The 27678-nt window shown below is 39.2% G+C and overlaps 1 protein-coding gene across 16 annotated transcripts in view; it reads left to right on the top strand.

Annotated features, from left to right (window-relative positions):
- SLC7A11 (solute carrier family 7 member 11) overlaps positions 1–27678 on the top strand; it is a 236984-nt gene that overhangs the window by 46035 nt on the left and 163271 nt on the right. For 9 of the 16 annotated variants that reach the window (XM_014455077.2, XM_023754358.1, XM_014455094.2 and 6 more), the window contains exons 7-11: positions 13313–13436; positions 15269–15372; positions 16594–16690; positions 18159–18308; positions 19884–20061. In XM_014455077.2, the coding sequence (XP_014310563.1) occupies positions 13313–13436; positions 15269–15372; positions 16594–16690; positions 18159–18308; positions 19884–20061 (653 nt within the window). Of the gene's footprint in view, positions 1–13312; positions 13437–15268; positions 15373–16593; positions 16691–18158; positions 18309–19883; positions 20062–21620; positions 21705–21906; positions 21984–22414; positions 22500–27678 lie in introns of those variants that run through there. The other 7 variants (XM_023754417.1, XM_023754418.1, XM_023754413.1 and 4 more) reach the window with 5 other exon arrangements.

Genomic DNA, 27678 nt, shown 5'->3' with positions numbered 1-27678 from the left:
AAAAATTTTGTCATACACTTTCATGTAAATAAATTTTCTTTATTGAGTCAGGTTATAGAACTTTGCATTTAAATATATTAATTTAATAAGCTAAATATTTAAATTGAACTGCATTTAACTGTAATCATGTGTTTTTCACTTCTGTATATTGCTTTTATATCATAAATCTTTCTGTATCCCTAGATCATTTAAATCTCATTGGGATTTTCTGTTTGTTTTTTCTTGATTTCTTTTTATGTCAACTTTTTAACTAATCTGGAATGGATTTCTTTTAGTGTGATTCAATGTAGGCTCTAGATTTTCCTCCAAATATTTCAACATTTATTGAAAACTCATATTGCCCCTCAGTTTATGATATTTTTACCAGTTTATAATACTCACATTATAAATTTTGACATATGTCATTATGTTATATATTAAGTTTTTATGTTTTAAACTAAGTTGTTTTTTAAGTTAATCTATTCTGCTTCACTTATCCTTTCTATTGATATATCTGCCAATTTTTATACAGTTTTTATTATTAGAAGTTTTTTAAAAAAATATATTTGTATTGATTTCAGAGAGAAAGGGAGAGGGACAGAGGGATAGAAACATCAATAATGAGAGAGAATCATTGATTGGATGCCTCTTGTATGACACCCTCCACTGGGGATCCAGCCTGCAACCCGGGCCTGTGCCTTGACCAGGAATTGAACCATGACCTTCTGGTTCATAGGTCGACGCTCAATCACTAAGCCATGCTGGCCAGACTATTATTAGAAATTTTAATACTCTATTCTTATCTGGGGGAAAGGTGGCATTGATTATTATTCTTTTTCTCCAAATAAATCATCATTGAGTATAACTTATACTTGTATGAAGGCCATTTCTACTTTTAGCTTTTCATGCATGGGGAAATAATCTGTATAATGCTTTGAAATATAAAGTTCATAGTTTTTAAGTTGTTCTGGTTATATTATTTCAATATAATCTGTGCTATATAAATATATATTACACATGTATGACTAACTCCCTTTTATTTCAGAAATTTCTTTTGAGTACTAGGGTTAGTTGTTAAGTTGGTTTCATTTTCTTTTTTCAGATTAAAAAAAACAGTAGCTAATGAAAGTAACCTACAAGGTAGCTGCCAATAATATTAGTTTTACTTTTTTTTACCATTTTGGCCTTTTTTTAAAAACTCCTGAATTCTACTAATAGAGCACCTTTTATAATGATTTTCTATTTTCCGGAACATTTTTAACAAAATGCCCAAATATTAATGGAAATGTCAATGGAAACATGCAAAACTTATTTCTTTATGATCCTTATTATTGTTGAAACTGACCTATAAGGGATTAAAAAAGAATGAATGTAGTTATTATAGATGTATCCAACTAGTTGATTTATATTTCTGAGAAAAAATTCTTTGACAAATAGGTTATAAACAGAGTATTACATACAGTTCCTAAGAAATATATATTAGAAAGAATAATAACTTTTTTTGACATCCTTATTTTTGAACCAAATATCTGTTGGAAAATATTTGAATCATATTTTTACACATTTCTTAGATGTGTCTACTCTTCTTACTAAATTAGAAAGGCAATATTAGGTTATTTCATTACTAGCCTTTGTTTTCTTTTTTTTATTTTTATTGATTTCAGAAAGGAAGGGAGAGGGAGAAAAATATCAATGAGGAAAGAGAATAATTAATTAGCTGCCTCCTGCATGTCCCCATCTGGGAATTGAGCCCACAACCCAGGCTGCCAGGGAATTGAACCATGATCTAGTTCCTAGGTTGACACTCAACCACTGAGTCACACCAGCTGGGCACTACCCTTTGTTTTCTCATGGTGGTTCCAATTCACTTGATATATTCTAAATTAATGTACAAAAATCAACATAAAACACAGTTGTGTTGCTCTCTTAAATCCAGCAGTTGTTTAGGAAGCTCAGTATTTTGACCAAGAGTGGGAGCCACCTGCTACAGTATATGTAGAAGTGAGTGTTCCTTGCACCCCTACTCTTCCTTGGTGACATCATTTCAGTCTGTGGCCCGTTTCCATTGGCTGCTTCCTCTAGATCAGCGGTTCTCAACCTGTGTGTCGCGACGCCTTTGGGGGTCGAACGACCCTTTCACAGGGGTCACCTAAGACCATCGGAAAACACATATATAATTACATATTGTTTTTGTGATTAATCACTATGCTTTAATTATATTCAATTTGTAACAATGAAATTGGGGGTCACCACACATGAGGAACTGTATTAAAGGGTCACCGCATTAGGAAGGTTGAGAACCACTGCTCTAGATTGTGAAGCCTGATCCTGTCCATGGTTCTGACACCCTGTTTGTTTGTACTGGTACTGCTGACTCCCCATTGATGGCTGCCCACCGGTTATGTCGTGCTGTGTTTCTGTTTTATGGGAAATGGTCATGAGTGGCTGCTGTGTTTGATATTAAATCTGAGATGAACTTCAGGAGGTTTACAGTTTTTTATTAAAAATGATTTTGGCTAGGGGCTGTGTTATCCTGTTCATAAATCAGGTGTTCTTAGAGATTTAATAATTTACAATTCACATGAGCATTTAGTGCAATAACATTTCTTTTCTCTGTTAAAGCTGTCTCTTAACTATGCTTATTTATTAATTTTTTTATTTTTTCTCTTCACTGCTTCCATTTATTTTTTTAAGTCTTCTTTGGGGAGGTTTGTACAGATTTATCTCACAGCTGTGTAAATAATATAAGAGGAAGAGTCGAAATGATAGCTTGGTTTGATTAAAGTCATTTAAATATGGACAAGCTTTGCATGTCTTCCCATCACTACTGGAAACAAGCTTTTATTTTAATTGTGTGTGTGTGTTTTTAAATCCCAAGTTATGTCTTCTAAAGTAGTTACCTTATCTCTCTGTTTTAACGAACCATTTCTTTTAGGACATATCTTAGAAATAAGAGATTGGTAAAACAAACAAACAAAAATATCAAAGGCCAAGGAGGCCAACAACCCCTTTCCCTACATGGTTACAAGCTACACAAAACGCAGAGTTATCCTTGAGGGTTAAAAACATTCCTGGCAACCCCTTTCAAATGTGTTTGCACTAGAGACTTAGAGCAAATACTTTGAAGGCACTTTATAATGCTCAGTGAATGGTTTTACTTTCTTTGTAGACTTTGGTGAGTATGGATACAAAAATAAAGATATTTGAAAAGACAGGAGTTAGAAGATGTTTGTTTGTTTGTTTGTTTGTTTCTCATTAAAAAGAGTAGTGGGTGGGTATTACTGGGGCAGGGAGTGCACTTAGGAAAAGAAGGGAAGATTTCCCTGAGAGGGAGACTCTGATTTGTGACTAACTGACTAGATTGAGGCAACCCTGTGCGGACCCAGGGGTGGTGGGAGAACTGTGTTCCAGGAAGAGGGCCCTGTGTATCTTTTTTTTTTTTTTTAACTATATTTTATTGATTTTTTTTTACAGAGAGGAAGGGAGAGGGACAGAGAGTTAGAAACATCGATGAGAGAGAAACATTGATCAGCCACCTCCTGCACACTCCCCACTGGGGATGTGCCCGCAACCAAGGTACATGCCCTTGACCGGAATCGAACCCGGGACCCTTGAGTCCGCAGGCAGATGCTCTATCCACTGAGCCAAACCGGTTAGGGCGGGCCCTGCATATCTTACCTGTTTGAATTTTAGATTCCATGGGAGAATACATTTTTTGTTGTTGTTGTGGCTAATATCTTTATCCCTTTACTTATAACAATGCCTAGCATAAAGAAGATATTTGATAAACATTGGTTAAATGAGTAAACTCTATATAAAGGACTTTGATAGAATGCACATGATAGCATCCTTAACAATATTACTACAAATGCCCTCCTGGGATTTAACAAATTTGTTTGCCAATAAGTTTTGATGAATCTACAGGTATAAAATACAGCAACTTATACAGTCCACGAGTGTCTGTGATAATAGGTTCCACATATGTAGCCTTTTGGAGGCCTGGCCTGATCTTCAGACCACATTTTAGATTCTAGAAGAGTGAACAGCCCACTTATCCTTTACATGATCTTCGGTAATGATCGATTTTTTCCCAGCCAGGCTGACACTTTGAAGTTGTAGTGATGGGAGGTGATTTAATGCGCTGGTGTTCCTGGTTGAGGATAGAATCATAATCTTCAGAACACAGGAGAAGAGATTGTAAAGTCGGCGTCCTATTCTCGCCTCTGATGGACAGAACAAGGCAAAGGCAGAAATTTCCTTAGGATGCTCTGATAGATGAGCAAGTGCTCGACTGACTTTTCAAAGTATTCTGTTAAACAATCTTTATGGATTTACTTTATTTGCTAAAGGGATTGAATCATGAAATTTTAACTGAAATGGACTTTAGATTTCATTATTTCAACACCCTTTTCAACTGATGAGGAAGTTGAAGCCCAGAGAGATGCAGTGACCTCCTGTGTGCCTTCTAGTGACTGGGACATGACCTGACCCAGCCTTGAGATTGCTGTCCAGAGAGTTTTTCTTAATTCTCTGAAATCAAGTTAAAGCAAATGTCAAAGGTGAAACTCCGGAGAAAAGATGTTGTGAAAAGACAATTTACACTTGAGATAGTATATATAATTTTTTTTTCTTTGTGGTCAGGTTTAATTGGGTAATGGGGCTAAGAGAAAATGTGGAAGAGAAAGGAAATGAAGTGGTGGGCATATCTAAGGACCACCTCTACTTCCCCAGGACAAATAGTCCCCAGGCCGTTGTACATTGTGCGTGACTTGAATAAATTATCCCTGGGGAGAGGTTTGCCTATGAATCTTTGTAGTCTAAGAAAAGTCATAATACATATCAAATGAAGGCACAAAAGCTTATTTTTCAAAAGATTTAACTTTTGAGCTGAAAGATAAAAGATCACAACATTTCCATTTCTGCTGGGAATATGAATCTCTGTAAATGGACAGCCTGAGGAGAGGGGAGGGAGGGCTTGTGGAGGATCTGCCATTCCGTGGGCCTTTGTGACCTTTTCAGGGAGCTGTCAACTGTTCCAATCACAAGTCTTCATCATCTCATTTTTTGACGATGACATATCATCTCTTTAAACTAGCAGGGTGCTTAACCCATCAACTCTATTTCTTCTCATCTTCGCTTTTCTTTACTGCTCCATTCAGCCGCTGTGTCATGTTCTCTGTGGCCCTGCCATGTGGATTTACCTCTTTGACTAAAGCCAGGCCGTAGCTATTGGCGCTCCTATCCCTTCATAGCTTTCCCACTAAGAATTTTCCCCTCAGTTACCCTGAGTATAACAGGAATTTGTTGCATTGAAAAATTATTTCAACTTCGTAGGGTCAAATATATACATACTGGTACATACCTACGTAATCATTCATATATAGACACTTTATGAAACCAATTCACATATTTTTAATACTCAAGGAAGCCATCATTGGCTCCAAAAACATTATCTAAAGACATAATTTGACTTGCAGAATCTAGAGCAGTCATTTTAAAACTATTTGAAAGCATTGGTTTATTTCAGTTGTCTGGCAGAATATTAATACATAAAACAAGTAAAGAGGACTGATCTGGTTGAGGTGAGTGCAAACAGAGTAGCTTGTAATCCTATTAATTGTCCTTTAAAAAAAAAATCCTCACCCGAGGACATGCTTAGAGAGAGGAAGGGAGAGAGAGGGAGACATCAATGTAAGAGAGAAACATCTATCAGTTGCCTTCTGGACATGCCCCAACCAGAAATCAAACCCACAACCCAAGTATATATGTGCTCTGTTGGGGAATCGAACCGGCAACCTTTTGGAGCACAGGATGATGCTCAACCAACTGAGCCACTCTGGCTGGGCTGATTGTCCATTTTCTATTTTGGTTCCCGGAGCACCGAATTGGAAAGCCCAATATCCACTTGACCACCAGATATCAAATTGAAATGATAAATAATAATTAGACTCACCATTGTTGGTCAGAAGTATTGAATCAGTTCTTGGTGGTAAAAGCAATGGTTCATTTGTTATGGGTGACTATTCCCATGTTTACCTGTTCCATTTCCTATTGTGTGCTGATCAGAAAAAATGTGACTGGACCTGATTTATGTGTATATAGAAGTGTTATCAGTTCCTTCTAAGATACGTGTTAATGCCATGAGGGAATTTTGACTCTAATCCTCATTTACTATGCCAAAGTGAGTGTATTTATTTTATGTGGTCTTGTTTTTAGTATATTAATTTAGCATCTCATTATCTTATTATGTATCCTTGGACAAAACAAGGGGCAGTTGTGCTTTGATCTTTGCTGCATTAGTGAGGGTTCTCAGGCATGCAGGAGAGTTTATATTTTAAAATAATGGGCTCTATATTTGCTCTGTTTCTGGGCAAAGTTGGAATAATAAATTTTTCACTACCCTAGCTTTTTTGGGGTGCAAATATTTTTATTTGATTTTGTCATTTGGGACATTATTTGAAGAATTTTATATTACATAGTGGTTTATTATAAAACAAGAATAGTATAGGACCCATTTTAAGTTTTACCTAAACCAATGAATTGAGATTTACAAACAGTCTTGATATAATATAGCCCATCATTGTTAGGGTAATACCAGCTGCTGTAACAAACAAACCACACATTTTTGATGGCTTTAAATAACCAAAAGTTTAATTTTTAACTTAAGTAACAGTCGTCCGCTGTTGGTGTCCCTGGCTGACTGGTGGGCTTGCTTCCACAGGTTGGTTCTGTGACCCAGATTCCTTCCAGAATGTGGCTTTGCTACTCTTTAGTTGTCAGCGAAATGGGGTGACAAGGCAACCCACTTCTTAACCACCTCACCTCGGCCTTAATTGCCACATTAATTGAAACACAAGAATGAGTCACATTCCCACCTAGAAACAAGAGAGTGGGAAATGTGGTCCATCTGCTGCTTCTCAGGAACAACTTCTACTTTGGAAAGAGCAACACAAAATCATGATGGGTGGTCTCAGCCATACACCTGAATCTCAGGAGCTCTGTTATAAAAAAAATGGTTCACTGAGATGTCGCATTACCTTGGTGTACTTTAGACCAAATCCCGAGGAAAATAATGACAATTGAAGAGGTATATTTTAAAAACAATATAACAAAAATAAGCCTTGAACATTGTTGTGAAACTTAACTTATTGTTATTAAAATATTCTCAGTTATTTAATTGATAACATTTCATTGGAAACCAATTTTCTGTTTGCACACTCAAACTCACCTACTAATATTTTTAGGTTTACCCATAAATATGGACAACTGTAATATATCTGGAAGACATACTCTAAATCTTTAGAATATGAGAAAAATGAGATGCAGACAATGCAAATTTTTACCTGTATGAAATGCAAGCAAATGAAAATTTACTCTCAAGCTACATTTTGCTGAATAATTCTATTTAGGCATGAATTTATTCTAATAGTAGGATTAAAAAATAAAGTATTTTAAGGGATAAAAATGCTCATACTAATGCTTCTGACTGCTTATTACCCTGTTCTGAATTGTAAATTTTAGTTCATTTTTCTGTGTGGTTTTGCTGCACTTTTCTCCCTCCTTTATGTGTCCACGCACATTTTCCCAGGAGCCTCCTTTAGCCCTGCAGTCTCTTAATCTGTGTCTGTTCATTTCTTACATCTCCCTACAGGTCTCTCTGTCTTCTCTCTTTGTTTATGGAGTTCTTCATCTGTGGACAATGGAAAATGGTGAGATTTAGATGAGATGTCAGTGGTATTGAAATGCAAAATGTCTCAGTGAAAACAACCATAGCCTTCATGTTACTGTAAGAAGCAGAGGGCAGGTGTTTAATGCTTGAAATCAGTGGGATCGCTGTGTACCTATATGTGACAATCTGCTCCTCACATCACTGTGTTCAGCTTTGGCCCAGAAATTATCATTAAATTAGAACATGAACCATGGATCTTTAAGGGTGTTCATAAATAGGTTTATTAAATGTATTCTTCCTCTCTCACTACATATTTTTTCTTCAAGTACAACCCATGCCATATCTCCAATGACTTGCTGTGTTTCCACAAATGCATTTCTTTAAAAAAAAATGTTATTAACAGCGCAATCCCCACTCATGGTGGAAAACAAAGATATAGTAATTGCACTAAATGACAATGAGGCAAAATCACTGAAAACACATAAAGGGATTCATATGAGTGCAGTCGTCTGTAATCTAATTGTTTCAAGTCTGGAAAGCTATCAATCCCTGCTAAAAATATCAAAAATCACATAGCCAAGTAGGACAGCTCCATTTCTAGGGGTTTCTGGAGAGTTTGGAATGAGCAAGAGTCAGGGAAAGTATGTAAAAATGTATGGAAGAAAAATCATATGAATGAAAAATATAGATAAATTTTCTTTGATATATACTTTATCTTTTTGTCTGTAACATATGACAGAATTTTGAGGAGATAAAATTAACAGCAGTGGTAATATAAAATCAACAGTAATTCTGCAAAAAATAATTATAAGTAAAAAAGAGACATGCTTGAGTAATTTATGGGTCAGATCTAAAGGAAAGCTTTCAAGGTCTCTTTGGGGTCATTATAAAGAAAATGTGAAATAAGTATGATTCTAAAATGAATACTTGTAATCAAAAGATATTTAATGTAATTTTAAATACTTTATGTTGAGATGAATCACAGTTACGTTTCAATATATAAACAAATAGTCTCTAATTTGCTTACAGAATTGAAAAATACTTTGAAAAACCCTGTTTTCCCTTTCTTTTCTTTTTTTTTTTTTTGGTATCTCACATATTAAGAAGTTTGGCATTTTCTTATCCTTATGAATCCCTCCTTTTATTCCTCCCTCCTTTTTCCTGATTACAAATACATGTGTTAAAATATTAATGATTTTTAAATAGAAAATGTGAAGCATCAACAACTTGTCTTAAAGATTTCAGAATACTCAAATACCCTAGGGCAGTGGTCGGCAAACTCATTAGTAACAGAGCCAAATATCAATAGTACAACAATAGAAATTTCTTTTGAGAGCCAAATTTTTTAAACTTAAACTATATAGGTAGATACATTGTTATTAACTTAATTAGGGTACTCCTAAGGCTTAGGAAGAGCCACACTCAAGGGGCCAAAGAGCCGCATGTGGCTCGCGAGCCGCAGTTTGCCGACCACGGCCCTGGCTCAAAGACAATTTTAGATGCCCCAGGATCAATGACTTCTGTGATTCCCCATTGTGTGTGTCCAACACGGGGGATTGTATGGACCTTATTTTGGTTCATACAAATCTCAGAAGATTTTGTTCAGATTATAAAACAATTTTAGTAGTATCCTAAATTCAAGTAATTATGGAATTACTCATATGTTCTGCATATCAGATATCCCTGTAACCTTTAGGTGTGCTCAACTCTCTGGAGAACCACGCTAGGTTTACTCATTCTGCTTCCATAGCAAGTCTTTTTAGCCAATATGAAGCCCTGGGAACAATGTTTTTTTCTGGATCTATTATAGTTGCAAAGCATATGAAAAATGCAACCCATGCTGCATGTGCATTTGTGATGACTCTTAGCTATGTAGGAAAATATTTTTGGCTTGAAATATGTCATGTCACATTGTAACAATCTGATATTTGTGTCACTTATATAAAATATCATACCTGTTTGTCAACATGTAAGGTCCTAGGGACCTTATACATAGAGTTAAAGTAGGCACTGTGCAGCCATGATATGATAAGATATATCATGGATGTGGAGCTGAGAGCTGGAAGAGCTAGGTTCAAGTTCCAGCCCTTGCATTGACTGCTTTTGTTACTTTGACCATGTCACTTAACCCCTCTTAGCCTTGGTTCCCTTGTTTGAAAATGGGAGTATTACCTCCTATTTCAATGGTTTGTTGTGAATTTTGTTTATTCATTATTCAGACTGTAGCTCACTTCACAAAAAAATTTGAAATGACGTGTAGATTTGAAGATCAAATATATTTGCTCGTGCTTTGTAGATTATACAAATGTAAACTATGAGCCATTACTATTGGGACCATTTGGATTCTTAGAATGAAAGTGCTTCGAAGCAGCTGTTCCAGACTTCTATGTAATAATTTCAAATGAAACAAGTATTTATCCATAGATATTTGTTGACATAGACTGGTTATTGGTACCAATTCAAAATAAATCTATGAGAAGGGTATTTCAAGACCTTTTGATGGAAGACCATTTGCAACTAATATGAAAAAATACCATATTCTCACAAACGTAATGCCTGTTACTTGAAAAGACTATATATAATGACAAAAAGCTCTTAGGGATTAAGTGACTCTTTTCAATACATTTGTATTTTGTTAATCATAACAAACATTCACAAATACTTGAGAAAGAGTAGACTTCATAGGTGTGAGTCATTTTTATTCAGTGTCAAGATGATGGTTTTGTTGCTCTTGGAATTAGGGGCTGCCTCCCAGTCACACAGTGGCTGTGAAACATTAGTGGCCTAGCAGTTCCTGCAACTCCTTTTATTATCATGTACCATTTGCTTCAATCTTGGGTTACTAACCATGCTTATCTGCCCTCTGCATCTAAAGCCCTTCTGCATGCCAAGCCCTTCTGAACAAATCAACTGATTTACTCCTAACTGATTGCTGTTTATCTCAAGGCAGCCATGATCCCCTCTCCTCCTTCCCTTTGTCCAAGTGAAATAGAACTTCAGGACAGAAAAGAGTGGCTATTTTGCCACAACTCTTCCCATTCCCAGGACTTAATTTTACCTGGAGAGGAATTACTAGGTGTGTTAGGAATTGCAGCAAGGTTTAGGCCATCTCTCTTGTCATATACTTTAGGCTCCTTTGATTCCTCCTCCCCCTAATATCTATCTAGTATATTCAGCTGATAGTAAAATTGTTCATCTAGTTCAGTTTACCTGACGAGCATGCTTGCTTTTCCTTCTTTTCTAAAAAATTAATTAAGTTAGCCTCTGTTGTCTTTTTAATTTTAAAAAGAAAATCTACTACCTAAACAGTGAAACTATACATTATAGTTCATGTTACACAGGGAAACTGTAGAAATCATGGAATAAGTATTTTCCCCTCATTCGTGGTAGCTGCATTCTCAGTGACTGCATGAGAAACACAGCCTTGAAAAGAGCTCTCCAATAAACATTATATTCAGCAATTATGATTTCTCTGAAAATTAATAGTCAGTGTTTGAGGACCCACACACAGGAGACAGTGTGTGCATATCAGTGGTTAAAATGCTTTGACTTCAAGGTAGGCGAGACCTTGCAGCTCAACTCTGTGTTTCCACTTACCAGCTGTGTATCCTTGAACAGTTATTTAAATTCTCTAAGACTTCATTTCCTCATATATAAAATAGTGATGATGTTTCCAACCTGCAGGATTTTCCAAGGATAAAATGAGGCAAACATGTAATGTGCCCAATAAAATGTCAGGCACATAGCAGGCACCACATAAATGGCAACAGCTGCTGGTGTTTTTTGTTGTTGACAAGCTGAGGGGGGGAAAAACTAACCTGGAAAGTTAGGTTTTTTTTTTTTTTGGTTGTTTTAGGATCCCTTCTGTTAAGATCAATTTAGAAAACTTTCCTCAGAAGCACCATAATCTCCAGGCAGGAAATAGAAGGGGAAGCTGGCATTCTGGCTTCCATGCTGGGAGCCCACAGCCCAAATTTGAGACTTACTTCTCTCTACTGTTTTGCAGCACCATGTAGTGAGACAGGACTACCTGTCCTGGGCAGGTTAGGTCACTTCACTGCACTGAACCATAAGTCACCTCACTTTTTATTACCAGAACCTCTTCATTGCCTGACCATTTCTTAATTTCATTTCTTAATATTATTCTTGCAAGGAATACAGAGTCTCTCTTCCCCTCTCCCTGTTCTCTCCTCCATGGAAAGAACTTAGCATCCCACTTGGGCACATTATAAAGCTGAAAGGGTTCAAGTTTATAATAATACAGTGAGTGATTGAAAGGTTGTCTATAGGCCTTCGTGTTCCTCTTCATTCCCCTTTGCATTTCCATGTAACCTTTCTTTCAAAGAAGCAGAACTCATCTTTAATTGGCCTTGTGCCATTCACTCTTTTGTATCTAATTGGCCTGCTGGTTTCCTTTGCTTAAATTGAGCATTTATCCATCACAACTGGCAGCGCATGTGACGGTGTTAAGAGGAAATTCCGCAGGACCCTCCCCGCACTGGGGAAAGGAAGCATCTGCTCCTTTCCTAACGGGATGCCGGGATTTAGAGGTCAATGTGTTTCTCCATCAAGGCTTAAGACTTTGGGGACCAGGGGAGTGTCAGGCTCCAAGCAGCATAATGAATGGCAGAGGCTGGCTGGCTAGGTTTGCCTGTTCTCTACAGCACTCTTTAGCATAATGAGCTGGGACTTAGCGTGCTAAAACCCGCCTGGCTTGGGGAGCAAGGCAGGCTGTGCCTCCTCCACCCCCCCCCCCTTTTATTCCCCCTAGTTCTGAACTGTATTTTCATCTTGGAAAAAATCATTTATATTGAGGTCTTCATTAGTGACACCGGCAGGGTTAAGGCTCCATGAGGGCTGATAAGCTCCATGGCCAAAAAAAAAAAGAAAACCCATCAGCCTTTACGCAGGGAGCTGAAGGTTTAAGTTGCTTGAACGGGAAAGAGTCTGAAGAGGTGATTATGTGAAGCAAGTAATGTGTATCGGTAACATGGAATCAAATGATTGGGGTCAGTAACTCCCTGGCTTTCCAAGTGCATTAAATGAAGACATAACCTTGCATTTGCACTGGGTATTTCTTGATGCTGCGTCCTGTCAGCACCGTCCGGCCCTATGTGCTTCCCAGCACATCACCTCTGATTTCATGGGATTATCTTCGCTGCTGCTTTAATAGACATTCATGATCTTAAGCTTCCTTTGAACTCACAGCAGGGCCATGCTAAGTCATTATTGTGAGCACTTCTGTGCTTTTTGTGTTCTATGCAAAATTATTACTCCTATCATTTAGAAAGGTGGCTATCTCCTGCTCTCAGACTTCCAAAAAATATTTTGGAAGTCTTATTTGCTGGTAAGGGAAGTTCCTGAAGGGGAAAATCCCATGAATGTGAAAGACCATTTGGGGAGCGAGTATCAGAAAGGTGCAAAGGCAGCGAATTAGTACTTGAAAGGTGTAGCGGACAAGGGCTCTCAAAGTGTGGCTCCCTGGACAGCAGCATCAGAATCACCCAGGTATCTCACTCCAGTGAAATGTTTATGCATACCCAACAGAGCCTATACTGATCCTACCTACCATTTAATTTTTTTGTTTGAATTAGCCTATCGTCCTTGATTTTAGAAAAAGAATAACGAAAGATGACTAATAAGCGATTCCTTTGTGCATTTCAGAAACATCCCCCTTGCCATAGGTATATCCATGGCCATCGTCACCATCGGCTATGTGCTAATGAACGTGGCCTACTTTACGACCATTAGTGCTGAAGAGCTCTTGCTTTCAAATGCAGTGGCAGTGGTAAGTCCAAGTTGGGGAAATGCCAATTTGAATTTAGGTTAATGAGTTGATGCAATTTTATACTAGTTCCTTCCAGCAGAAAAGGGTTTTGAAATTCAGTAATCTTTTCTTGACCTGAATGATAATGAGCATCTTAAAAAAATTAGAACACACCTTAGCATATTCCATTTAACTGATACAGCTAAAATCCTATACGATTTCTCTGTAGTGTTAATGTCATGTAGGACATTTCTGCATATACATGCTTGAAAACACATTTCCACATATACACAGTCTTCCAACATGTCTTTAAGGACAGGTAGGCAGAATTTAAAAGAATGCAGTTTGGGGTATGCAAATTGCAATTATTCTGTACTCTTTCCCATTTGTAAACTTTTCAAACATTTTTCCCAAAGTACCACTTCAGGAATTTCCAACTTGACCGTATATATTTGTTTTTTCTCTTACATCCTTTTGAATACTAGTCATGGGATATTATTAATTTGGGGGAATGATGAGTTATTCAAAGTTACACAGATATCATTGCTGTAGCACTTCTCAGAATAATAAAATGCTAATATACATTTTTAATTCCTTAAAAAGTGGATACTCATAATTTTACATTTTCCAAAATTTATGACACTTCAGAACTGTCTTTGCTCCCAAAGGTCGTGTTATGGGACTGTTATTCTGTGACACATACTTTTATTATGTATAGAACCGTAGGTAGTAAGAGAGCCTTCACTTATGACCTCATAACAATGAAGCGGGGTAAAATAACTTCCAATCATTAGCTGTCAGTTCCTTTAAAAATAGTCACTATTACCTCATATCAGCAACATCCATGGGGAACAAATGATCTCATTTCACATGAACCTATGTATGCGTTCACTGCAGTTAAAAAAGGCTTCAGCCAGTGCTGTAAGTTCTAGCAGACACCCACATGTACAAGGCTTACTGCTGTCCGGCCACTCATCTCATCTTATTGGACAGAGAGAGGGCCGCACTTATTCCTTGAGCGTAATGTGGTCCATTAATTACACAGCACCAGCTGCATCAAGGACAAGTAAAGAATCCCACTTTTTTTTTTTTTTTTTTTTTTTTTTTTTTTTTTTTTTTTTACAGTACAGCCTTTATGTCATGGCATAAAAGGAAATTTCGGAAGTTTTGTTTATCCGTTGTCTTTTCTGTGGCTTGATTTCCTTGGACTTGTATTTGTAGTCTAGCCTTTTCATGGGAAACACAGAAGGAATTGCCAGATAATTGATTTGATAAACACAGATTCAGCTGATGTGATTATTCTGGGCAAAAGATTTTCAGAACATTTCATAGATATGATATCAATGATTAAGTCATCAGTTATTTTCTGCCACACTTTTACGTCATGACGGTGGGATTGGCATATGAAACAAGTGTCCATCATTCTTCTCAGTGTCCGTTTGTGCTTCACTATCCACATGTGGCTTTCTGGGCTAAAGAGAAGGTATTGTGCAAAAGGATTTCTGTCTCCAAAAGCAGAAGTTTTTCTGAAGAAGCTTTTTCCACTTACCAGAATGATAGAAGATTTTGGCCACAGTTTATAAAAATTCGGTAAATGGATCGTTGCCTTTTGAAAGCAAAGAATAGGTACTTGTTTAGACCTTTGCCCACATTTTTGCAACAAGCAATGCCATGGCACCTAATTTTGATTATTGTCTGCGGAGTTAGTCTGACCCTAACCAAAGAGAAGGATTATAAAACATACACATATCACCAGGCTAATAGAAAGTCATAGAGCGAGCCTGGCATACATTGTTTCCTTTTATGCCACTTTCTGGCAAAGCACGAGTTCACGTCCTTCTGTCTTTCACTAGACCTTTGCTGAGAGGCTCCTGGGAAATTTCTCATTAGCAGTTCCCATCTGCGTCGCCCTCACCTGCTTTGGCTCCATGAATGGGGGTGTATTTGCTGCCTCCAGGTGAGTGAGTTCAAGCATTTTCAGAAATGTATTTCTGTTTTTGAGATTGGATGTGGTAAGGATGACTTTACAAAGAAATAGTGCCTCCTAACCTGTTGTTTTTAAAGGGACAGGCAGGATTGAAGTCTTTGTCCAAGTAGCAACAGTATGTCTCCTTCTGCCCATTAGAGGGCACTGCGCCTCTACTCATAGCCCAGTCTGAAGCTGGGCCTGTGGCATTTTTTTTATAGTATGTCTACGGAGTCTAACAACAGCATTTTATTTCTGGTGATAAAATCTGTTGTTTCTCTAAAGGTGACAAGAAAAAAAGTAAAGTAAGAGATGCCAGAAATCACCACTTCACCCTATCTCTGTCCCTATTGCTTTCTTTGATGTAAAAGTACCTTTTGTTTTAATAGAAGATTAAAACCCAATCAGATAAATATGAATGTTAGATGTGTTGTCATCCTTAAAAATGAAATAGCCAGTTGTTTACCAGAAAAATGAGATTATTCGGAAATAGCAGAGGAATCGCAATTCAGAACGTGCAAACTACGGCAAAACCACAGGAGCATCCTGAGAACAAAGGAGAGGGGCTTGCTTTTACAGAGGAAGGGAAGTCGTTGGGAGTGGAGTTTTGATGGAAAGGCCGTTGGAAGAGAGTGAGATTTCAGGGTTGCTGTGGCTTCTCTCCAGCTGGGTTATTGCTAGGCCAGGAGATAATGTCTTTTCTCCTGTTGGGGGAGTGAAGAAGGCTTCTTCCTGTTGAGCTCCCCTTTCAGGCCCTCCCAACTCTATTTTAAATGAGGTTTCCTTTATTCATGTTCACAGTGTGTATGTACGTGTGCATGCAAAGTGCGTGTGCATGCGCGTGTGCGTGTGTGTGTGTGTGTGTGTGTGTGTTGTTTTGGTTGGATAGACAGCACACCTACAGTACTGGGAACCTAGAACTAAATCCATTATCAGCTATTTATATGTAGGGAGAGCCATGCTGAGTCAGATATGGCTATTGTTTCTTCTCAAAGAAGAATATAACAGTTGGCAGATTTTATAAAATTCTAAGACAGCCTTCTCATGATGGTCTCTACCTTGTCTGAAAAGTGAAATCTAAGTAATCATCTAAGAAATGTCAAACCGTTTGGGATGAAAAAGATGCAAGTTTTATCTTAGGGTTCTGGGAAATTTTCCCCCCTGCCGTGATCAATTATGCAGTCAACTCCACCCCTGTTTTTCTCCCACCAGGTTATTCTATGTTGCGTCTCGAGAGGGTCACCTTCCAGAAATCCTCTCCATGATTCATGTCCGCAAGCACACTCCTCTGCCAGCTGTTTTTGTTTTGGTAATGCACATTAACAAGTGTCTCTCGATATAACCTCTAATAGCAGGTTAGCAAAGCGGATCTCGCCCAGACATCAGAGTGCGTGACTTTCTCATTCATTGAGAAACGGGCTCTATGGAGATCTTGGCAGCGTGTGGGAGGCAGGGTGTTTTCCGCTGCTTCCCTGACTCAGTTTTGCTGATGCATATTTGATGGTATGGGGCAAGAGCCGCATCACTTTTTCTTCACCTTTGTAGAAAGTAGTGAGGTGTAAGGGAAATTAGTTTGGCTCCTACCATTGACAAAGGACCTGGTAGAAAAGGATGCAGAGTAATAAATCCCAATTCTGAGTGCAGAGAGTGGAGCTGAAAACTATAGTCCAAAGTGACCCAGATGTCGCATAGGCCCCTTATAATGAAATCACACAAAATTATAGAAAATGCAACGATGAAATTCTAGACAGTGCAGCGATTCAGTGATTAAAAGTGAGACCTTTGAGAGCAACCCTAGAGGGAAGAAATAAAAGCACCGAAACTTAAATTTCAGTTGTAGGATTCTTTATGCCGAGAATAGCACCTGTGAAACATGGGATACAAAAGACTGCGTAAGGTGTAACAGTCCTCAAACACCCACTGGCAATGTTATGGTCCCTTTGTGCCTACCATTTTTGTAACCTTTTTCTCAAATGCAATCTGCTGCCAGAATTCATGGAACATTTCTTCTCCATGCATTTAATTTGTTTGAAAATGTTTCCTTGAAATTTCTTTGTAAAGTACACAGTACTCTTTGTGAGGAATCCGGAAGGCAGCGGTCACTTGTGGGAACAGAATGTATTATTCCGTGAAGAGGGCTTTGCTTTAAGCCTCTGCTATCAGTCATGTTCTCCTCAGCGTGCCCGGCAGAGACTCGCTGTGCTGATCTCTGCGCCGCATTCCTTTGTGCGGTCCTGCGGGTCACCCGTGGCAAGCACACGGGGAGAGGGAGCGTGGAGGAAGGAGAGGCCGACGTTTTGCATTCAGGGCCTGGCAGAGGCACTGAGAAGTGGCCCGTGTTTCATGTGTGCGTGGCCAAGAGCAACACAGACCCCATTGGCAGAGCTTTCTGCAGACTCTCCAAGAGGGGACACTTGTGATGTTTATTATTAATTATTTACTAGTCACCTCTGGGTCCTTACATTTTCAGTCACTGACTGTGACTTTGAAAATATAGTCTCTTCTGTCCAATATAAAAGCAACTAAACACCAAACATCCATATAAAATTCCTTCTCAATAAGTGGCAGGGACGATGGCCCTCTCATTCTGTTACTGACATAGAAAGGGATTTTAAGAGCAGAATATGGAAAGGAGGTTAGGTTTTAATCAACACGGTAGTTTATCAGTATAAGTAATCATTTGAAAAGGATAGTAAGAATGTCTAGGTATGTGATGCTTTGCTGTCACCTGTGTTCCCTGTAACTCACCGAGTGTGGTTTTGTCCCCCTCCTCGCAGTATCCTCTGACGATGGTGATGCTCTTCTCTGGGGACCTCTACAGTCTTTTGAATTTCCTCAGTTTTGCCAGGTGGTTTTTTATTGGGCTAGCGGTTGCTGGGCTGATTTATCTTCGATACAAACGCCCAGATATGCATCGTCCTTTCAAGGTAACCTCAGCAATCTTGATGGGTTTACATAAATCTTTCTCCTAATACCTAGTCCTCCCTTTGTCATAACTTGATGATGGGGAGCTTGGGCGGGCGGGGGCACCATCCTCTGTCATCAGGTGTTTAACTGTTGCAGGTAGTGCCTTCAGATTGGACTGATTTTCCCTTGGGAAATAGTTCATCACATTGTTTTATGTGCTGTGCTGAGCTCTTTAAAAAGAGGTGGTATTAATAGAGGATGTTTGTTATGCTGGTTTTTCATGACATGTCCAATGACCTGATAAATTCAAAGCATGGGATACTCTGATCTCTCTTTACGCTGAACATTTGTGGACAGCCAGACTGAGAAAGAGAGATGCCAGTATGTATGGAATTGTGTCACTCTTTAAAACTCTAAAATGGATGCCGCTGTACAAAATAGGCATTTTCAGTATTTTTAAAGGTTATGACTTATTACATTGCTCTTTTTTTCTACATTATACACTCCAGAAGGAATAAAAATGTAAAATATAGAGGGGAAGCGAAGGTGTATGAACTTACCACTTAATTGAAAGCACAGTTACCATAACTAAGCATTCCTTTGGGGAGGGTTGAAGAATACCCTTCTCACCTGTCTCCTTCAGCCTCCAAGAGATTGATTTGGCCTCACTGTTCATTTGCTTTGAAGAAATAACAGATCAGTTTGTCAGTTACATTGTCAGAATTTGTTTCTAATTATATTCATTGCCTAATCCTGGCAACATCTTCATTAGCGGTCGAATAGGAGTTGGCCTGTTTTGTTCCTGTCCTCTCTTACTGTGAATCTCCAACAGAAAATCAATTTTCCCTGAAAGGATTTAAGATGTAACTAGCAGCCCATGGTCTTAGCTCCACATTAAAGTGGACTCTAATCATAAAGAGCTCATTTTTTAATACCAAAAACAGAAATTATAGTAGTACTTAAATCAGGACTTCTATAATGAAACACACTTATTTATCCTTAGAGTTTTTTCTATCCAAAGATTTTTTTTAATTAAGGGAATATCTATAATAATAAAAGTGTAATATGCTAATTAGACCGGACAACCAAACAACCTTCCAGATGTCCTTCCAGATGACCTTCTGGACAAAGCCGAGGCTGAGAGGGCCAAGCCCCTTGCAAGAATTTTGTGCATCAGGCCGCTAGTGTTTAATATATTCTCTGTGTCCTTTAAAGAGACTTCGCTACTGCCCAGCCAGCATGGCTCAGTGGTTGAGCATCGACCTATGAACCAGGAGGTCATGATTCTATTCCCGGTCAGAGCACATGCTTGGGTTTCAGGCTTGATCCCCAGTAGAGGCATGCAGGAGGCAACTGATCAATGATTCTCTCTCATCATTGATGTTTCTATCTCTCTCTCCTTCTCCCTTCCTCTCTGAAATCAATAAAAATGTCTTTAAAAAATAAAGATACTTTGCTACTAAAGTAAGGTAGGATGGTGCCTGTCACCTGGTTGTGTATGTCACTCAATGTAATGACTGATGGGCTCACCTTGAACCATTGTCCATCCCTTGCACTGTGTTAAAAGTGATTTTTTTTTCTGTGTTGTGTTCCAGGTGCCGCTGTTTATCCCAGCTTTGTTTTCCTTCACGTGCTTCTTCATGGTTGCCCTCTCCCTCTATTCAGACCCCTTTAGTACGGGGATTGGCTTCATCCTCACACTGACTGGAGTCCCCGCATACTATCTCTTTGTTATCTGGGACAAGAAGCCCAAGTGGTTTAGAAGACTGTCAGGTAAGTCTTTGAACCTTTTTACAGACCATGTTGTAGAAAATTCTTCTATGTGTACACCCATGACACACGTTTCTCAAAGTTCAAATTTATAAGTGGGACAGCTGCTAGTGTGAATGCGTTATTGCATTTTCATTAGAACTGGAAGAAAGAAAAGTGGAAGGATGTTTAAGGTGCAGCCACTGATGGCTTTCAGGGCAGTATTCAGTTGGGATGCTTAGTCACTTCTTAGGACAATGGCTTTCATAGGAAGAATTTTATCAGCATTTCTGAAAACGGTCTCATTGCTCTTATGAATCCTTTCCTAACCTGATTCTTTTTATTCTGGGTGGAATGCAGGTTAGTGATTCTATATCATAACAGACTACTTGATGAGTGATATGAGATTTGGTAGGGAGTTAGGCAGAGACCTGCAAAGGTCTTAAATCTCATGATTACAACTCCACCCTATTTAATAGACATGGTAAGTCACACATGCGTCACAAGACCAGCGAGAACAAGGAAGAGAAGAATAACAGCTCTCATTTACTGTGTGACTCTATGGATTAGCACATACATGACCTTATTTATTCTTTAAAACCCGTAGGCAGGAAAATTATTATTTCTATTTTATAGACTTTGAGTTATAGCATGGGAGAACTCACACCACTTCTTACACATCACATAGATATTAGGTAGAAGAGCTAGAACTCAAACTCAGGCAGTTTTATGCTGTAGGAAAATCATCCTGGAGGCAGGGAGGCTGGGTTAGAGGGAGTCGAGGCTGAAGACAGACAGTAGAGGCTAGTTGACTCAGTAATCCTGACGAGGACAGAGGAGGGTCTGAACTCAGGGTGTCAGCAGGGTCCAAGAGAAAGGGAAGATATTAAAGAGGAAATGCCCACAGAGCTTGGTGACCAGGTAAGTTGGAGGAGAAAATAGTAGATCAGTAGGAGGAAGGGTGCTTAGGAAGGAACAGCCCCGGTGGGAAGCCCAGCCCTCTGTCCCAGACTCTGCTGAGGGAGCCCTTTTCCCCACGTCATCATCTCTCTTAATCCTCCACAAGATCCCGCGTGAGGTGGTGTTACTCCTACAGCCGGGTGGGGAACTCGGGATTCAGGGAGGGGGGATTTTATTTTTGAGTGTACAGAATTTAAACCATTGAGCTAGGATTTGAATCCACATCTGCTGGATGAGGTGCCTGGGGGGACGAGAGAGAGGGGTCAAAAACACAACCCGAGAAGCAGACAGCTTCTTGCTGGTGAGTTTGGTGAGTTTAGAAAACAAGTTTTGTTCTCATTTGTTTTAACTTACTTATTTTACCATAATTAATTTTTTGAAGTTCAGCAAAAAGTTCAGAGATATTTTTGGTAAAATTGTTTATAGATAATGTTAATGCTACTAAAAATGAAATAAATAACAATTTGGTATACGTATTGAATTTCTAGTGTGCTACACGAACTCCTTCAGAAGGCAGTTATTTAAAATAGAGTTTTGCTACTATTCCTCTTTATTAGTTTTTAATTGGTATTTGGTATCTTTAGACCTTTTATACACTATTTATACTGAAATTTGTTTTCTAGCCGGCAACACTATTCCCCAAAGAAGTGTTACTATGAAAATTAGGTTCTTTAAGGCTAACACAGGCACACTGATCGCCTTGCAGGGTATTTAATCTCTATTTCTTGTTAGATCACATTCATTTTCTATAGAATGGTTTTAGTTATGTTTTTCCACTTGTAGACAATACAATTCTGAAAAAAAAACAAAAGACTTGGTAAACAGTACTTACCATTAGGATTGCTCTCCTCATTACCAATGTTCAGGACAGATTAACGCTCATCACTATGAGATCTGTGTCTATCTCAGATCCTGGCCAGAGACAGTTAAAACCCTTGAGCACCAAAGAGAACCAAGAGAATGCAGGATGAAAGAGCTGGCAGCCCTAGGGTTGGGCCACATCGAGAAGGGAGCACTGTGAAGGAGCAAATTCCTTGCTTGCTCCCACGTAGTAGGCATTTTGTTCCTCCTGTTTGTAGCCAGCCTACTGCAATACTTCTTTCCTTTTGCTAACATGTGCGTACTTTATACCACGTTTTTGTGAGTGCGTGCTTATTGCTATGTTCCACGCTTGATCTTTCTTTGATGTGTTTTCCTGCTCATGTAATTTTCAAGTTTGGGGTTATTTTTCTGTCTCTAATGATGTTTTGATCATCTCCAAGGACTCCAAATTTAGTGTTAGCCACTTGTGAACGTAGCAGCAATGTAGTAGCCCCATAATGATTATTTGGTTCCCAAAAATGCCATTAAGCCTCACCAAGGAACATGACAATTCTGCCGTTTAAACTGCGATCATTGTCACCCTTTATCTTTACAGCTGCCTTGAAAGCCTTTCCTCAATTTTGTTTGATTTCCCTCTTAGGCAGCATTCTTGTAATAAAGTAAAATAAAAATTCCTAGTATTTATTGCTGCAATAGCCAGTATTTTCCTCGCCTTTGGCCAAAACAGAACACTCACACAGACACACAGACACACAGACACACAAAACAGTGGAGTCCCGATCCAGAACATCACCTCTCCCCCAGCCACCTCCTTGTCAGAGACAAACTCCGTGTGAACTTGGAGGCCAGAGAGCCTTGGGCAGTTAGTTCAGTGATTACAGATCCGGTTGTCTTGGTGGCTAACATTCTTTAGCCTCTGTATTATCATTTCTCTTTACCCGAATACACACGAACCCATTAGCCCTGTGAAATGTCAGTAGATCAGAACACACCTCGCTGAAGGTGCTTCCATAAAAAACGGGAGGCAAATGGACAGCTCTCAGAAAACGCTGAAAGGCTGCTCAGCCCAGACAGCCAGGGCATGTGCGGAACCCGAGGATGGGAGAGGTTCAGAGATTTGATGAATTCCTCTGGCCACAGGATGCCAGTATTGAACCACGTTCTGTTTGACAGCATTCCTAGGGTGAAATGAAGAGGGGCTCTTGAGGGACTAGACACACAGAAAGCTTTCTCCTGCCATCTGTGACAGCGTGCTTAATTCTCCTGGCCCTTTATGTATTTATTTGTTTATAGAAACACCAGCTTCTCACCCAAGGAAAATGGGGCAGAATAGCCACTGATATATTTAGCAGATAACCGGGTGATACCCAGCCCTGGCAAAACCCAGCCAGGCTCCCAGCAGCCACTTTACTTGACAGTCTGGGTTTACGAGCCAGACCCCGTCACGGCCGAGAGTGAGTGGGGTCACTGGAAGTTGGTCCCTGTTGCTCAGGGCGACAAAGGAGGACAGCTGCATTTAAACAAAGTATTTGATTATAGAGACTCATACTGGGCAGCACCAGCAGAATGACTGTATCCATCTCCGTGATGGTGACTAGGCAATGCCCCAGTCCTAAAAGCATCTGCTGCTTACAGTGTGCTGCGGTGACTTCATTTATGATTCCTCAGTGAAAGCTGCTTAGTGCATTGGACAGACGCTTCATGCAGACTGCAGTGCCACATGTGAGATTAGGTAAGCTTGCCCACATTTCTTGGGGGCCCAAACCATCTTCATTGTAGGATAAAATGAGACCATCCATGTGACAAGGTTTTAAGGTCTTTTTAAAAAAACACACATGCTATTATTCTAATCCCGACTTCTGGGGAAGATGGTTCTTGTGCTAGTATTTCACGACTTCTGGCTGTAGTTCCTGTGATTGTACCAGGTGTGGTTGGGAAATCGGATTCTGCAAGGTCAGTTGTTTCAACTGGTTTCAGGAATACCTACTGAATATGAAAGGTAAAACTGAAAATACAATTGCTGTTTGGTCTTGTACCTTGTAGTGACTGTAAACAGCAAATACAGACTCACTGGCTCTACTTTTTTGAAAGAAATAGTATCATGGTTGATTATCCACAAAGTCGAAGGACTTATATGAGCACGAGTGTAATTGAATGCCACACGCCTGGGCTTTCCTGGAAAGCAGGAAGCTTCCTCAGAGGCTTACTTGTGTCTGTTGAGACCCCACCTAACAGCATAGCTGTAGATAACCTAGAAGAAAAAATTGGTGTGGCTCAAATAGCTACTCAGAGCCCAAATCAGCCACTCCATCCAAACCTCCATAATGATGAAGATTATCCAAATCTTGAGCATAAGAAAGCCACAGGAAACATAGGACTGGTTGAATGTGGAAGAAGAGAAAGGAAGGTGTGAAGAACTAGAAGAGAGTGTTGGCCCCAGATATGCTATTGAATAGAAGATCTAGACTGAACATTCAGGAAGGAGAATGTCACACTAGGAAAGCAGCAGGGTCCCAGCACTGCTCTCCCTTTGTCTCTAGACCCAATGCAGTGTTGTGACCTGGGTAAGCAAGTTGGCTAAGAAAACAAAGTGCTGATGGTCCCAGAATAGAGAAATACACTTTGCAAGAAGCTTCTGTTTGGACATGGAGGAGCAGATTAAAAAGTCAGTTATTAAAAAAAGAAGAAAGGAAAATCTCAGTAGATAAATGCATGGACACACACACACACACACACACACACAGAGCAGTTGTGGAGATAGTTCAGCTAGCTACAGCAGACTTCTCCAGTGAGGAAAAAAGGGTTGATGAGGATGTCGATTTAACCCCACTGTTTTGCATTTGACCACTGCAGACAACTACAACCCTTGTTTCACCCTATCAGATGACTCTAGCTCCTTCTCTGCCTATAAAGCCACCTCTTCCTACTATTGATTGACACTTTTCTTCTATTTGTTTTTCTAGGATAATTTTACCATTTCCCTTTCCTGTAAGCATGGAGTTTTATTGCTCTTGAGTGTTCCCTTGTGCTTCATGTATATTTCAATGTAGAATGGGCTGTGACAAAATCTAATTTATTTGCGAAACATTTACATAGAGTTTACCGTTTGCCAGAACTGTGCTGGGCCCTGTATCATCAATGGATAGTATAAAAATTAGTATGCTGAGGAAAACAACTGTTACAAAGCAAATGATGGTATTAAATATTGCTTGGAAGGTACTATTACAGGTGACAAGTCATAAGAGAGGAGAAATGCTATATGTCTAGATGAGAGATGATCTGGGTCTGAAGCCACCAAAATGACATGGTAGGCTTGAGAGGCTCCAGGGCCATGGTCGGCAAACTGCAGCTCGAGAGCCACATGTGGCTTTCTGGCCCGTTGAGTGTGGCTCTTCCTAAGCCTTAGGAGTACCCTAATTAAGTTAATAACAGTGTACCTACCTATATAGTTTAAGTTTAAAAAATTTGGCTCTCAAAAGAAATTTCAATCATTGTACTGTTGAGATTTGGCTCTGTTGACTAATGAGTTTGCCGACCACTGCTCCAGGGCCAGTAGTAGTTTAAAGAGGTTCTGTAGAGGTTGATTACAAAGATAAGAAGTGACCAAGAAGTAATGTCCTGGGAAACCAGTCACAGAGTTCAAGGACTACCAAGATAAAATGACCTTAGAAATGATCTAGTCTAGTGGTTTCTACACTTTAGTCTATCTGAATCACACATTTCTAGGCTCCACCTTCAGTTTCCAATTCAGTGGTTCTAGGGTGGGGTTGTAAAGATGCTTTTTGAATATGATAGCTGGTCTGCAGAATACACTCTGAGAACCACAGACCAAGTCCAAGTCCCTCATTCTTCTTTGTTAAATTAATTTATTTTTATTGAGATACTAGAGACCCAGTGCATGAATTCGTGTACACGTGGGGGCCTGGCTTGGGGAAGGGGCCCCAGGTGGTTGGCGGGCTGGCCCCACCCCCTGGTCGAACCAGTCGAACTCCTGGTCAAGGGGACAATTTACTTATTACTCTTTTATTATTGGCATATAACATTGTGTATGTTAAAAGTATAAAATATGTTGGTTTGATAATTTATATACTGCAATATGATTACTATAATAGCGTTAGCTAACAATAGCTTTATTTATTTTTTTTAAATATATTTTATTGATTTTTCACAGAGAGGAAGGGAGAGAGATAGAGAGTCAGAAACATCGATGAGAGAGAAACATCGACCAGCTGCCTCCTGCACATCTCCCGCTGGGGATGTGCCCGCAACCCAGGTACATGCCCTTGACCGGAATCGAACCCGGGACCCTTGAGTCCGCAGGCCGACGCTCCATCCACTGAGCCAAACCGGTTTCGGCAACAATGGCTTTATTATGTCATGTATTTATCATTTCTTTTTTGTGTGTGTTGAGAATAGTTAAGATTTAGTGTCTGAGCAACTTTTATAATAATATGGTACATTGACAATAATCACTATGGCGTGCATTACATAGAACTTATTTATTTACTAGTTTTAAGTCTGCATCCTTAACATCTCCCCAATTCCCCCACTCCCTATGCCCTGATCATCAACATTCTACTCTGTCTTTAACATGTTCAGTTTGTTTAGATTCCACACACAAGTTATTTCATACAGTATTTGTCTTTGTCTGATTTATCTCACTTAGCATGATGTCTTTATTTATTTATTTTATTTTTTACATATATATTTTTATTGATTTCAGAGAGGAAGGGAGGAGAGAGATAGAAACATCAATGATAAGAGAGAATCATTGATTGGCTGCCTCCTGCACACCCCCCAACTGGGAACTGAGCCCGCAACCCAGGCATATGCCCTTGACCGGCATCGAACCCATGACCCTTCAGTCCTCAGGCCAACGCTCTATCCACTAAGCCAAGCTGGCTAGGGCAGCATGATGTCTTTAATGTCCACTCATGTTTTTGCAAATGGCAGGATTTCCTTCTCTCTCATGATTAAATAATATTTCACTGTTTGTATGTGTGTCACACCTTCACTCATTTGTTGATGGACACTTGTGCTGTTTCCAAATCTTACATATTGTGAATAATGCTTCAATGAACATGAGTGGGCAGATATCCCTCCGAGATACTGATTTCAGTTCCTTTGGGTACATACTCAGGAATAGGATTGCTGGGTCATATGGAAGTACTATTTTTAATTTTTTGAGGAACACCCATACTGTTTTCCATATGGCTGTTCCAATTTACATTCTCACCAACAATGTATAAGGGTTCCCTTTTCTTCTTATCCTTGCCAACATTTGATATCTCTTGGCCTTTTTAAAATATTTTTTGGAAGAATATGAATTTTTTTTTATTGTTTCTCTTATATAAGGGTTTAGTTTGAATGTTCTAGGCCAGCAGGCCTCTATGCTCCATTTAACCATCAGGAACCCTGGTCTCTTCATCCCCTGGGGCAGTGCCACTTAAAGTATGGACTGCAAACAAGTCTAGCTCATGAACTGCTTGGTAACAGTACTATGAATTGTCATAACATCCTAACATATGTAAGGTAACATCTCATTGTGGTTTTGTTTTGCATTTTTTTTTTGACGATTAGTGATTTTGAACAACTTTGTGTATGTCTGTTGGCCATTTGTATATCTTCTTTGGAAAAAGGTCTATTCAGGACTTTTGCCCACTTTTTAAATTGGATTATTTCTTTTTCTGCTATTGATTTATCTGAGTTTGTCATATATTTTGGAAGTATGCTTTGCTAATATTTTTTTCCATTCTGTAATTTATCTTTTCTAGAGAAGAAGGGAGAGGGATAGAGAGTTAGAAACATCAATGAGAGAGATCGATCAGCTGCCTCCTGCACAGCCCCCAGTAGGGATGT

This window comes from Myotis lucifugus, unplaced genomic scaffold, assembly GCF_000147115.1.
Source record: "Myotis lucifugus unplaced genomic scaffold, Myoluc2.0 scaffold_1, whole genome shotgun sequence".
In the NCBI taxonomy this organism is placed as follows: Eukaryota; Metazoa; Chordata; class Mammalia; order Chiroptera; family Vespertilionidae; genus Myotis; species Myotis lucifugus.
The sequence above is the reverse complement of the archived record's forward strand: the minus strand, read 5'-3'. Positions and strand labels throughout refer to the sequence as shown.